The following is a 14,617-nucleotide window of genomic DNA, read 5'->3' on the forward strand; positions in this document are numbered from 1 at the left end:
TTAATATTTGGCAAAGTTGAACTCAAATGTTAGGAAGGTAAGATATAATTATGATATGTTACAGATTTACCTGATTATTAGATGACATATACTTGTTTATTACACACAGAAAAAACCCATTATTTTTAACTTGAAGGTCTAAAATCACATAGATTTTCCTAGACAAACTCTCCTTCCTTTTCCCTCCTCCTCTAATTCCTAATACATTAATAGTTTCATTATATGCTGAACAGTTAATCTAGAAACAAAAATAATGAAGTCTCTGGGTGTGATATGGTTTCAATAGTATAATTTACATTTTTATAATAGAATATAAGCTCCTTATGAGCAGGGACTGTTTCTGCATCCCCAGCATTACTACAGGGCAGAAACTGCCCTCTCCCAAAAAAGCAGACACTTAATAAATGTTTGTTGACTTACTTATGCTTTGATGTGTTGTTCAACTATTTAAAAAAATAAGTGAGCTAAAAAGTCAGAGCTCAAGAATAAATTTATTTCATGCTGCCTCTATTTTTTTTTTGTTTTCTTTTTCTAAAAAATGGGAATCTGTCTGAAGAAATGATTTTTATCAATGAGCTATAGGTAAATGCTGATATACTTAGTGATATTGGGTTTAATAGGAAAAAAAATGACTAGAGAAACATAGACTCAAAATGGTCCATGTAGATGGAACTATAAAAAATTTCTGAAATACAAAAAGAATGAGTCTAATGGTTCCTGAAAACCATTTAAAAGGTGACCTTAATCAAATTTTGAAGGGGGTAGGAGGAAGCCTTTTAAGTATTTTGATAAACTATTGAGCAAATACTTCTTAAAACCAATTCATGAAGAAAATTGAAAATAACCATTACTGAATGTTCCTCAGCTTCAAAAACATTTGTTAACTAATTTCAGACAAAATAATCTCTTTTATTTAAATGTATCTTTTAGATCAATTAAAATATGCATATGATTCAAAAATTATTTTTAAACCCAGATTAATTTTCAAAGAGCCCTAAATATAGTGAGGCAGCAATTAGCCTCATCTGACTAGACCATAGTAGGTAGATGAATTAGGAAGACTTGAATTCAAATACAGCCTCAGATACTGACTTAATTATATACTTCTGTACAAATCAGTCTATCTCAATTTCTTCATTATAAAATAAGAATAACAATAACACTTAAGTAGCCAGTTTGTAATGAGAATAAAAGGGAATATTTTTAACATTGTTAGAAAATCTTGAAATATTTATACAAATGCTAGTTGTTATTTTTTTATTAGATATCAAAACAATACCATTTTAGTTCTAACTCTGCTAGTAACTAGCTTTATGATCTTTGGACCAGGCCTTCATTTACTCATCTCTAAAAAGTTGAAGGTTGAACTATAAAAGTTTGTGAAAGTTCCTTCTATGTCCTATATTCTTTCATTGTTTTTTTTTAAAGTGACAGACATATTCAACGATGTGAAACAAATTTTGGTATACCATACCTTTCGGTGATAATGAGGTTTTAGATAAATTTAAGTGTTTGAGTCCCTTTGGGAGTTTGGCAAACTGAATACTTAGAGAGGACACACCTGGGGAAGAAAAAGAAACAGTTTAAGTGCTACAGTTCTCAAAACTGGAGCTATTGTCCAGGTAATGAGTAAAATGAACTTCCCCCATTCCCATGATTGTAGTTTCCCTTCCTATTTATCACTCTTATTTTCAAGAAGAATTATACAGCTCTTCTTTCACATATTATTCTGTCATTGTTCTTGCCTTTTCTTCAGCCTCACTCACATAGATAATCTTTCATGGAGTTGAATCAGGGAATCACCATTAGGGAAGAATGTGAGGGATAGGGAAAAGGCTTTCTATGTCAAAAACATTTCACTCACTCGGTGACTTGGTGTCTGGAGTCCTACCATAAAAAACTGATTCTTACTGTCCTCTTTGAGAATACAAATAAATATTCCTTAAAAGAGAATTCAGTCATAAACACATTTAGTGTACACATTTAGTGTAAATAATTATAAAAGATTGTTTTTTTCTAAAAAGAAAATTGAAATCCGATCTTCTGCAAGAGACCTTTCTTGGTCCCTCCAATTGCTAGAACCTTCATTTTTGGAATTACCTTTCATCTACGGTATATCTAGCTTGTATATGCCAAATTATTTTGAATTTTGTTGCCTCTATTAGAAAATGAGCTTCTTGAGGACAAGATCTGTTTTTGTTTTTCTTTGTATTCCCAGGGATACTGAAGTACAGTGATTGACACATAAGTGATAATAAATACTTGTTGGACCCCTGGAAAATAGAAGGGAAAATGTGTAAAGTGGATTTGGGAGACCAGCTCTGCCTAGGTGTAGTTTTGTCTATCTGTTCTTTTATGACGAAAATTCCTTCTAAGCAATATAAAAAATATACAAATGTCTTAAAATAAAAATTCATGTGAAAATTTCATATTTCACAAATTCCCTTATTTACATAAAACTTTAATTACTAAATGCTACTATCAAATTTTACATGCACTGTGATAACAATATAACTCTAGGTATGTTTCTTAAAGAAGATGAGAAAATCTCTCATTTTTCATTTGCTACACAAGCATCAAAACATATTATCCACATTTTCAAAATACAATGAAAAATAGTTTCAAAATACTGATTACAATCACTCATAAGACCCCATTTATAGCTAGACTATGTGAGAGGAAAGGGGAGAATTAAAACAAAATAAAATGACATATCAAAAGGACAAGAAATAAGTCTTTGGTAATAAAAAACAAAAGTCCTAAAAATATAAAGCTACTATAGTTGGATTCAAAGACAAGGGAAAAAGGTGTAGACATAAATATATTCCAGATCCTGGAACTACAGACACAAAACTCATTGGGCCAGAAGGGGGACTTAGCAGTCATCCAGGCCAACCTTTGCCTTCTACAGGTGAGCAAACTGAGACAATAATGATTCCTTGAAATCACATGAAATCCTATTACTAATCCAAATATTTATAGAAATGAAATCTATTTCAAGGTCAATATTTTCCATTTTTAAAAAAAAAATCAGTCATTTTAACGAAATTCAATATTTCTTTATGAATCTAAAATAATGATTTTTGTAATTCATATGAAGTTTTTTGTTTAAACCCACATGCCATCCTTTCATTAAGACTTTCCTGTTTCTCACAGTTAGAAATGCTCTCGCCTCATCTCAAACATTCTTTCTTAGGCCTCCTTTTCCTAATATATAATCTTTTGTGATAATAATCTCTATATGCTGCTGATACCTATGTATCCATCCCTAAACTTTTCCCAGAGTAGGAGTCTCATATTACCCACCACCTGCCTATGAGACATCTCAAACTAGGTGTCCTGGAGGTTTCTATGTGTTCAAAACTAATCTTATTTTTTCCTCCCTTCTCCCACCCCAAACTTCCCTCATTCACAACATTCCTATGACTATCAAGTAAAACCACCAATTTCCCAGTAATCCAAGCTTGCAACCCTGGTTGATTACTCACACTCACCCTAGATAGTTTTTACTTTTACAACACATTTTATATGTTACTTCTCTCTATTCTCATAAGCCACTATGTCAGTGCAATTCTTTAATACTTCATGATTGGACCTATAGCCCGCTGGACTTAGAGCTGGCTTATAGCCCACTCTGTCTCAAATCTCTTTGCATTCAAATCACTCTCCACTCAGCAGCCAAACTGATTTTCCTAAACTATGATCTTGTCACTCCTTCCCTCCCTCTCCTCAATAAATTTATGTGGCTGTCTATCTCCTCCACAATAAATCCCTTCGCAATCTTGGTGCCTTCTTCCTTTTCCAGCCTTTTTGCTTTTTAAACTCTTTTCTAAATGTTCTACAATGCAGCTACACTAGCTTATCTGCTGTTCCTTACATATGTCCTAACTATAAATTTTTTCAGAGCCATTTACCATTTCTGCAACATTCTTCTTTCTCACCTGACCTCCTCTGGCTTTCCTGGTTCCCTTCAAGATTCAGTTAAAATCCTCCCTACTGCAAGAAGCCTTCCCTACTTCTTCCCAACTTCCCTCTGAAATTACTTTCATCTTACATTCTATCTTAATTGGACATGATTACTGTCATGGTGTCTCCCCAAAAGAATGGAAGCTTCTTCAAGCTTATGTGCTTGTTCTAGGCTTTCTTTTTATTTTATTTGTACGTATGTGTGTTTCGTAATTTTTTCTCAGTGCTCAACACAGAGCTTACATGGTAAGCATTTAATAAATGCTTGTCTCTTGATAGACATCATGCTTTAAATCCTCCCTTACCTATTCTAACTTGTATTCCCAGGGAGTTGGGTAGATATTTTCTCCCTTTCTCTAATCCATGTACATGCTTCAAGGCAAGGGTTACCTTTTTTTTTTCAAGGCTACATCTTCAGTGTCTGACTTGTACATTTATTGAATTGATTTTTAAAAGCTGAATAAGAAATATGATTAATGTAAAACCTCCAAACAACAAATATGAATAAAAGTAAGAACTTAATGGGATTAGGGACTTGTCTTGTGGTCTTATACATTAATTGCCGTATAAATGATGTCTCAGAATGTAAATCACACATTCTATGTCTATCAATCAGGAGGCACATACAAAATCTTCAAACTTTGCAAATGGCTATAAAAGGAAGGGGTTTTATTATTCAGTGTTTTCAGTCCTATTTACCTTTTGATGACATCATTTGGGGTTTTCTTGGCAAAAATACTGGAATATTTTACCATTTCCTTTTCCATCTTATTTTACAGATGAGGAATCTGAGGTAAGCAGGGTGAAATGACCTGCAAAGGGTCACACACCTAGTAAATGTCTATTATCAGATTTGGACTCAGGAAGCTGAGTTTTCCTGTCTCCAGGCTTGGCACTGTACTCATAGTGCCACTTAGCTGCCCCAAATTTGTAGCAAAAGGGATGGACTACCTTATTTCTTAGTTCCTGCCATTCTATAATTACCTTATATAGTTTGCTTATCAGCAAAAGAAAGATGACCAAAGCACAAGAGAAAAAAAAATTTTAGAAGTCACAATAAAGAAAACATAGCTAGCAGCAAATATAATTTTGAAATGTTCTCTACATGGATAAAAATAAAGAAGTTTTCTTATTTGGGAAGGTGGGGAGAGGGTCAAAGGTAGAATAGGCTAAGGGATCCACTTATAGGAGAAAATTTAAGTTCTATGCATATAGAAGTTTACTACAAAAAGAAAAGCACCTTTTCAGAGATAGAATAGGAGGTTAATTTTAACAAGCCAGTGCATTAGAACAGAGAATTAGAAGTTGATGGTGGCAACATTTCCTGAAAACAGTTCTTTCTCTTTGGTCTCTCTAAATTCTACTGAATGAATGGATCAAATTAGATAAAATAGGTAACATTAGAAAAGAAAATAGAGTGTTTTGAATTGTTATAAAAAGTATAGGTATCATTTTGTTATGATTGTGATTATTACAGAAATTGAATTAGCATAATAATATTGAAAGGATTTCACAAAGAAAATTCCAATTCATGTTAGAAAAGGCTTTGAGGGGGCTTTGAGGGGGTTTCTACGATTTCCACTAGTACAATTCAATCTTATTTTAAAATAAGAATACAATTTTATAAAATCTTTGTTAAAATAATTAAATATTAAAAATTAACAAAACTAGAGCCTTAAGTAGGTGGATTACAAATCATGCAATGGAATTATGATGGAGGGAAAAAGGATGGGGTAGAACTCAATTGCCTCTCTTTATGCTTCTAAATCATTTACCCAACATAAGAATAATTATTAAAAAATGTTTAGCATTGCAATGTGCCATCTGATTCTATTAAATCACATTTAGAAGGAAATTAAATTTGACATGGTGGAGTTAACCCATAAATGACTTCGGTACTTGAAATTCCTATGATATTGTCATTTATAATTCTCACATTTAAAGAGGTATTTTGATAATTGTTTCTTAATAATCAGTAAAATAGAAACAGTACTTATTATAATATAAATAAGTCCTTATTAAGAATGAAGCAAAATAAGTACTTTATTAGCAAAATACTACTATCAAGTTCTAATAAGAAAAAGTCCAATTAGAAGCTGAAGAAATTTTTTCTTTCTTTTGGGAGAAACTGTATAGATTTAAATAAAATGTCTGAGACTAAGTTTTTTATTTCACTACAATGATTTTGTAAAAATTCAGTTCAGATGTCTACCAGTTTGCATTACTAAATTACTACACTCATGGCAACTTTTTTTTTTTTTTTAAGAAAAATGAATAGAAATTATTTTCATTTCAGAGAAAAAGCCTGCATTTGAATGCACATAAATTAGGTTCAATAGTGCATAATGTAGCTAATCTTGCTGGTGCATACATTTCTTAAATTGCAAAATTAAGCAATATTCCTTTGAGACACTGACATAGATATTATATATAGCTTACTACTTAAATATGTTGTAAGTCAAAAATCTTAATAAAAGCAAGGCATTTTGTCTAATTACCTATATATGCAAATATATATTTTTTCTTATAATGTAATCATCTGATAATTTTACTGTTATTATGAAACAAAAGTAACAATATAAAATTATTAAATAAAAAATTATTTCTACCAATTGCTATAAGAAAATCATATTTTTCAAGACTAAGGAGAAGGGGAGGGAGGAAAAGGGGAAGGAGGAGAATAAGAAAAAAGAAAAGAAGGAAATTATGTCAAAGAAGACATGGATGACTTCTGAGAATGATAATAAGTGTATGAGAGGATAAAAGGGGGAGAAAGGAGATATTAATTTAGATATGTAATTCTGACTACACACACACACACACACACACAAAAAAAAAAATCAAACCAAACAGTAGAACCATGAAAAAACATATATTCAGTCAATTATAATAAGAGAAAGACTGTTGGTAAGCAGAAAAAGCAAAGTATAGAAAGAAGAGAGTACAGTATTTTAAATGCCATTTTAGAATCTAAGGATTAAACAACAGCCAACTTTGTTTAAGACAGGATAGCTTTTATAGGGGGTGACAAGATGGTATATTGGACAGAATACTGGAGCTGGAGTAAGGAAAGCTCATTTTTCTGAATTCAAAACTGTCCTCAGACATTGTACAATGAACAAGAGAAGGAAATAGCAAATCACTCCTTGCCAAGAAAACCCCCAAATACATTACAAAGAGTTGGGCATGACTGAAAACAATGAACAACAAGCTTCTCTAGACTAATTTGGATTCCACTAATTCAGAATGTATTAAAGGATAATCTAATGATTTACCCATGCTTATAGAAAGGTGTTATTAAATACATAAATAGTATAAGCAAAATAAAAGCACTAAAGTTTGATTGACTTTGCCATGGTATGCTAAGTGCTTTATAAATATTATTTTATTTGATGAGCACAACTCTGGAGGTCAGTGCTATTATTGTCCTTGTTTGCCACTTGAGGAAACTGAGGCAAACAGAGTTCTTAAGATTTTCCCAAAGTCACACAGCTAGTATGTAATTGAGGAATTACACCCTCAATTATACCCCATTGAGGGTGGATTTCAACTCAAGCCTTCTTAAATTTAGTCCTAACACTCAATCTATTTCACCATATAGTTGTCTATTTGGAAGGATGGAAACACTATTCTAAGTAGTATCAAGGAAGATTTCACAGGGGAAATAAAACTGAATAAGAGTTTTAAAGAATGAATATATTCTTATTAGTTAAGTAATCAAACGATTACAAAGAGTTCTTATAAAAAGTAATGCAAAGATCAATCAATAGCAAACATTTTATTGAAGGCCTATTATGTGCCAGATATTGATCAACAACTATATAAAAATTCATCAATTTACTAATATTAGGAGAAAAACAAATTAAAACAATTGAGGCTTTATCTTACATCTACTAAATGAGAAAAGACAGAAGTAGTTAATGCTGGATATATTCTGTGAGAAGAAACAATGCACCAACAGTTCTGGAAAACAATTTGGAAGTACTGGGGAAAAAAAGACTCTCATCTATTTTATGCTCTTTGATTAAATGATCCTACTACCAGGCAAGAAAGTTACTGACAGAAAGAGATCCCACAGATACCAATGTCTCAAGAGCAACATTCCTTATGGTAGCAAAAACCAAGAAGAAAAGTGGGCACCCATCCACTGGGAATTACTCATGAAATTGTGGTATGTAAATGTAACAGAATATTACTGCACTGAGTAAACAATTAATATGAATTCATATAAATATGAAAACAACTATGAAGAATGATAAAGAATAATGAAAAGTAAAATCAAAAGAATAAAATGCAAAAGTACTACAATAATATAAACAGAAGAGTTAGCTAGATGGCTCAATAGAGAATGCTAGAAGAAGGAAGCCGCAGTTCAAATCTGGCCTCAGACACTGGCTAGCTGTAAGATTCTGGGCAAGTCACTTAACCCTATTTGCCTTAACCCACTGGAGAAAGAAATGGCAAGGAAACCTGCCAAGAAAACTCTGAGGACAGGCATCCACAGAGTCATGAAGAGACAGACATATATGAACGATTGAACAACAACAATAACAATGTAGAACTGATGCTGAGTGAAATGAGCAGGACCAGGAGATCATTATATACTTCAACAACAATACTATATGATGACCAGTTCTGATGGATCAGGCCATCCTCAGCAACGAGATCAACCAAATCATTTCTAATGGAGCAGTAATGAACTGAACTAGCTATGCCCAGAAAAAGAACTCTGGGAGATGACTAAAAACCATTACATTGAATTCCCAATCCCTATATTTATGCACACATGCATTTTTGATTTCCTTCACAAGCTAATTGTACAACATTTCAGAGTCTGATTCTTTTTCTACAGCAAAATAACGTTTTGGTCAGATATACTTATTGTGTATCTAATTTATATTTTAATATATTTAACATCTACTGGTCATCCTGCCATCTAGGGGGGGGATGGGGGGGGGGGTAAGAGGTAAAAAATTGGAACAAGAGGTTTGACAATTGTTAATGCTGTAAAGTTACCCATGTATATATCCTGTAAATAAAAGGCTATTAAATTAAAAAAAAAAGAAAAAAAGAAAACAATAACAATGTAAACAACAGTAAAAGACTTCTGGTCTCAGATTAATTTCAATCAACTATTTTTGTTCTGGAGACAAAAGATAAAACAGACATCCTTCCTCTTCATAAAGAGGTGGGGACAAAGAGTATAATATACTGGCAGATATTAAACACGTTTGTTCAATTCATTGCTTTTGTTGAGCTGTTCTTCTGTGTTATAAGGAAAGGTTCACTGAAGGAGGGTTTCTCAGGAAATAATGTGAAAAAATTATTTTTAAAAAAAAGGATAGAAAAAGACAGAGAATATACAATCAGAGGAATATGAAATATTTATATTACCACCAAAAAAAGAGTAAAATACAAATCACTAATTCCTTCTAATTATTAATAGCTATTTAATTATGGCAGGTGGAAGAAAAATATCAAAAGTAGAAAATGCTAACAAAATATATCCTCTTTCTCATTCCTAAAAATTGAGTTTTGTTTTTTAAATAACATGTTCCCCCCTCCTTCCAGCCATAACTACTTTAAAATGGTGTCAGGTTTATAAAAGGACCATGAAATTGACAATCATGGTCAACTCTATTTTAATTACAGGATAAAGATGAGAAGGAAAATAATTAGTCATTAAAAAATAAAGGCAATACCAACTGTACTCATGATACAAGGACAATTTAACATGTGACACTCCATTATTCAGGCAAAGTGGAGTGAAAGCTCACTAATCCTCTTACGATTCTGGTATCAATGAAAAACTGAAATATTACAGTACCTCTATCCTCAAGTGGATTGCTAGCAAGGTTAATTGTGTGAAGTCCTGAGTTGGGATTATGGGCTAGGGCACTGGCCAGTTTTTGTGCAAAATCTCTGAAAGTGAATAAAACAAGTATGGATTAAATATTAATACAGAATTTTAAGTTGATAACACAACAGCTGAAGCAGAATGAAATCTATTTAGGGAGTCTTAATGTTAGCCTATATCATGTCCTAGTGAAATTTTGTCATATCACATGTAAATACATTTCCTCACTGGGAGACTGTATAAACTTTCCTGTGACCAGAAAAAGGTTGCACAGGATTAAACAGAAAGCCATTTTAAGAAAAGGCAATTCTGCTGATGAAAAATGTATAAGTCCTAAAAAAGAAATGATACAATCTGTAAACTAAGAAAAGCATTCCTTCCTTAAAAGCTTCTGTTCTTGGATGGCTTTTATTCTTCAATTAACCAACACTTGTTTATGACCAAAATAGCCATTGCATTGAACATGGATAAATATGAATACTTTTTTGGGTTTTCATTTATTTATTTCTTTATTTTGACGCATGTGTGTGTTTTTTTACTCCAACACTGAACCTGATTTTTCTGAAAATTATACCAGGCTTTTCACTACATTTTATTTCTCATTCTATGAACTCCTCATGAATGCAAAGCTGATTGCTTTAATTGTTGAGTTTAAAGGCTAAAATTGTAGCTTTTGCCAGCCCTATAATTTATCATAAAATCAAGATCATTATTTTAGTTATGTTTAGTTTCAAATAAAGCATTAAATGTTTTGATTAAGAAACTCTCTCCTTCTCCAACTTTGTGGTATTTCAGTTCCTTATTTCAATGAATTCAAGATTTTTAAAAAAAAATTACCATGACCTGTACAGAGCATATTTAAATGACTACTAATCATGAAATAAAAACTATCTAATTGTTGATGTATCAAGGAAGAGGACTAGTAAAGACTTATCAACAGAACAGAATAATTGAATATAATAAAATATCAAGTGAATCCAAAGCACCAACGCCATTAGATACAAAGTGGTAGATGATGCTAAGTGCTTAAATCAGACATTCAGGACATTGAAAGAAAAAAAGAATATGATAGGTCTCTTCTTTCTAAAAACACACCCTCTCTATCTGTAAGGTGAGAAACTTTTGAACCTCTGCATGTATAAATAAAGGGGATAGGGTAGGGGGACATTTTAAAAAAGAAGTATTCAGGTAAGTACTTACGTTCTAAGCCCGGCATTTTCTAAAACCAATTCTTCCAATCGATTGGACCTACTCACCACTCTCAAGATTTGTTCGCAGACATCAGTGGACTGTAACAGAAACATTCTATGACTATTCCATAATGCTAAATAAAATGCTGTATTGCAAAGTATGTCAAAGTGTTTTGCAACTCTTTTAAGGGACTATATAAATCTCAGCTATTAATGCATGGATTACAAAATAGGGAATAGCATCCTAGCTCACTTACTAGTAAATTGAGTTGATTGTTCTATACAAAAAAGAAAAATGCAAATTAAAAGTCTCAAGATTCATTTCTAAATTGACAAAAATAACAAATAAAAAATGGTAAATGTTGGTGGAACTATGAGAAAATATCCAAATAGTGAAGCTGTGAAATTGCCTGGAAAGTTCTGAAAAAGTACTAGAAATATCACTGAATTGTATCTATCTTTTGGCCCAATGATATTACCACAATGCATATATCAAAAGGGGGCCAAAGAGTGAAATCTGATAGGTACATGTATAGGTACAGATATAAATGTATGTAAAGACAAGGTTATACTGGCAAATGTTTAATAACAACTCTTTGGAAAAGGAAAGGGGGGAAGGAAATATGCATTTATATAACTTTTGCCAGGCACTGTGCATCATTAATATTTTTCCCAACAGTGTCTTAAATCTAGATAATCAACAAAGCAAACAAGTCCTGACTTGTAGCATTTGCTGATTTTGAAGGTATAAATTCTCACAAAGAAAATTTGTAATCAGAAGCAGGTTTGAGTTAAATATAGGGATAGGTATATGTATGTGCATATACATTAATGTATACATCCAGGTATATGTATGTGTTTCTAAGCATACATGCATTTTTGTATGGTGTCCAAAAAGTCTTTAATAGCTTAAAATTATACTAACTCCTGTGGAACACCTTATCACATATGTATATATAAAGATAATACTTCTTTTGGTAGCAAACAACTGAAAATAAAGTGGATACCAATTAACTGGTAAACATCAAAACAAATTGTAATATAGTAACATAATATATTATTATTGCAATATAAAAAATAAATAATTTTGAAAAACTTGTATGAACTAATACAAAGTGAAGTAAACAGAATCAGGAGAACAATTTACATATTAATTATAATAATGAAAAGAAAAACAACACTGAACAGAATTCAAATGAAAGCTATCCCCAATCTTCATTTCATAAATCAAAAATAAGGAATACAATTTAAGAAGATGGGGAAGAAAGAAGTAATAGTGTATCCATGCAGAGAGAGTCTGGAAAATCCTTTTTTATCAGGAGGGCCAATATGCTTATTTGATTTGCTTAACACTGTTCTGTCTCTGTCTCTCTCTATGTATATGTATATATGTGTGTGTGTGTATGTGTATGTGTATATTTGTTTCATGGGAGAGTCTCTTATTGTTTAGGAGGAGTCACTTAGAAGTAACAATAATATTTTTAAAATTAAATAAAATATATATGTATGTGTATGTATATATGTACAAAAACATATATTTTAAGAATTGAAATGTCCTTTCAGCATCCAGAGAACATGAATATTTTAAGTGACTTGATGTATGTATATGCCGTTTAAGATACAGTCAGAGGGCAGCTAAATGATGCAGTGAATAGAGCATCAGCCCTGGCGTCAGGAGGACTTGAATTCAAATTTGGCCTCTACCAACTGACATTTACAGCTGTATGACTCTGACAAGTCACTTAGCCCTGATTGACTCACTCACTCACTCTCTCTCTCTCTCTCTCTCTCTCTCTCTCTCTCTCTATATATATATATATATATATATATATATATATTCAGGAAAAAAAGAAAATAAAATTAGAAATACAACTTTATAGTGGGAGAGGGGAAAGATAGAATGAAGAAAAAAAGAGAAATTTACACAATAATTTGTTATATAATTGATTTTCTAATATCATGAGTAAAAAATCCTTTAGAAAAAATAGCTTAAAAATATACATTCAAGAATAATGCCTGAGCATTCCTATATGCTGTCTTTTAGCCAAAAAAAAAAAAAAAAAAAAAAAGCATAATGCTGCTCTATGGATTATATTGCAGTTCAAAGTTATCCAGTCACAAAAGAAACAGGTGCTGTGATAGTGGAAATTATTAGATTTGACCTTTTCCCTGCAAATTACATTATATTGATTATGTTAATTCTCAAATTGTCAACCCCTCTCACGAAATGAGTCTTTGTCTTTATCATATATGTTGAAAGAAATTGTTCTGTATTGTCACAATAAAAGCTATTAATTCAGAATGAACTAATAGGAATTAGTCTATCTTTTTTTTTAATTTTCTTTTCTTTTTTAAAAAAAAAAATCTAATTTCTAAAACCAAATATGTGACTAAATATTCTGCTGAGATACTATGACTTATCCTCAAGAAGTATCTGAAACAATCAGGGACCTAAAAGAATATATTTATTTCATTAACAAAACAAAACTCCAGGATACAAGAAATTTAAGAATCTTTTGGACAAAGTTGGGTCAACTTCTTTTTAAGACTTTAGTGTTTGAGCAGCATAATATGGGAAATGATCACAGCCATACAGTTATTCACCAAAAATGTATTAAATTCTAACTATGATTATGTGTATACAGCACTATGAGATGATTCAGATGTGATTCGTGCCTTGAAGAAACTCAGAGCTTTAAAAATGTATTGAGTATATACAAACATGACAATAATATGAGGTACAACATGGCAAGTACCTTATTATTTGCTAAATTCCAGTTACTATGCTTGGGGAAACAAAAGAAATAGACTGATAACCTGGAAAGGGCAGCCATTTTACATGGAGCTTTGGCTTAACTTGAATACATAGTATAAGAAAGCACATATGCAGAACATTAAAAAGGTAGGTTGGAGACAGAATGGAAAGGCCCTTAACAACAGTAAGCTAAGAAAACTATTTTATCTTACAAGCAATAGAGAATCATCAATTAATTTTTAAGTGGGAATAAAAGTCAAACCTATGCTTTAAGATTATTTTAGCAATTTGATAAAAGATGGTTTGGAAAATAAAAAGGAACTGGAGACTGTTAGGAAACTGCTACAATAGATTAAAAAATAGGTTTTAGAGGCTTGCATTAAGGTCAAATACATTAATTTATGTATATGTATATGCAAATAAAATTAGAAAATCATTAAAAATCTCACATAAAAAGTTCTAAGAAAATACTATAAAATCATATGAAAAGAACTGGGATCACCATGGGGTGAACATCATTTGAGGAAGACTTTTTGAATAAAGGTGAGTTTTGAACAATTTTTAAAAAATAGTTAATGTGGTCTGAGACAATTGGGCATTATGAGTGAACATGGTAGAAAAGATAAAGACTCAAAAACAATAATGAGCAATGCATGAGGGATAGTAAAAGTATATTAACTTGCGAAAGGGCAACAGTGAGAAGAAGCAAGAGATGAAACTGGTAAGGTAGTGGACACACTTAAGATGAGTCTGAAGATCGATATAAGAAAGTACAAGGAGCCTATAAAGATTTGAAGTACATATATGACCCAATAATGTGTTCTGAAATACTTGTTTAATTAAACTGGG

At 31.7% G+C, this 14,617-nt stretch overlaps 1 protein-coding gene across 6 annotated transcripts in view; it reads right to left on the bottom strand.

Moving 5' to 3' along the window:
* The window catches only part of CARMIL1 (capping protein regulator and myosin 1 linker 1), a 344,450-nt gene that overhangs the window by 127,654 nt on the left and 202,179 nt on the right, over window positions 1–14,617 (bottom strand). For all 6 annotated transcript variants that reach the window (XM_031946771.1, XM_031946768.1, XM_031946772.1 and 3 more), the window contains exons 10-12: window positions 11,024–11,112; window positions 9,794–9,888; window positions 1,475–1,561 (exon numbers count right to left, since the gene is read on the bottom strand). In XM_031946771.1, the coding sequence (XP_031802631.1) occupies window positions 1,475–1,561; window positions 9,794–9,888; window positions 11,024–11,112 (271 nt within the window). The remainder of the gene's footprint in view (window positions 1–1,474; window positions 1,562–9,793; window positions 9,889–11,023; window positions 11,113–14,617) is intronic.

Source organism: Sarcophilus harrisii, chromosome 1 (genome assembly GCF_902635505.1).
Source record: "Sarcophilus harrisii chromosome 1, mSarHar1.11, whole genome shotgun sequence".
Taxonomy (NCBI): Eukaryota; Metazoa; Chordata; class Mammalia; order Dasyuromorphia; family Dasyuridae; genus Sarcophilus; species Sarcophilus harrisii.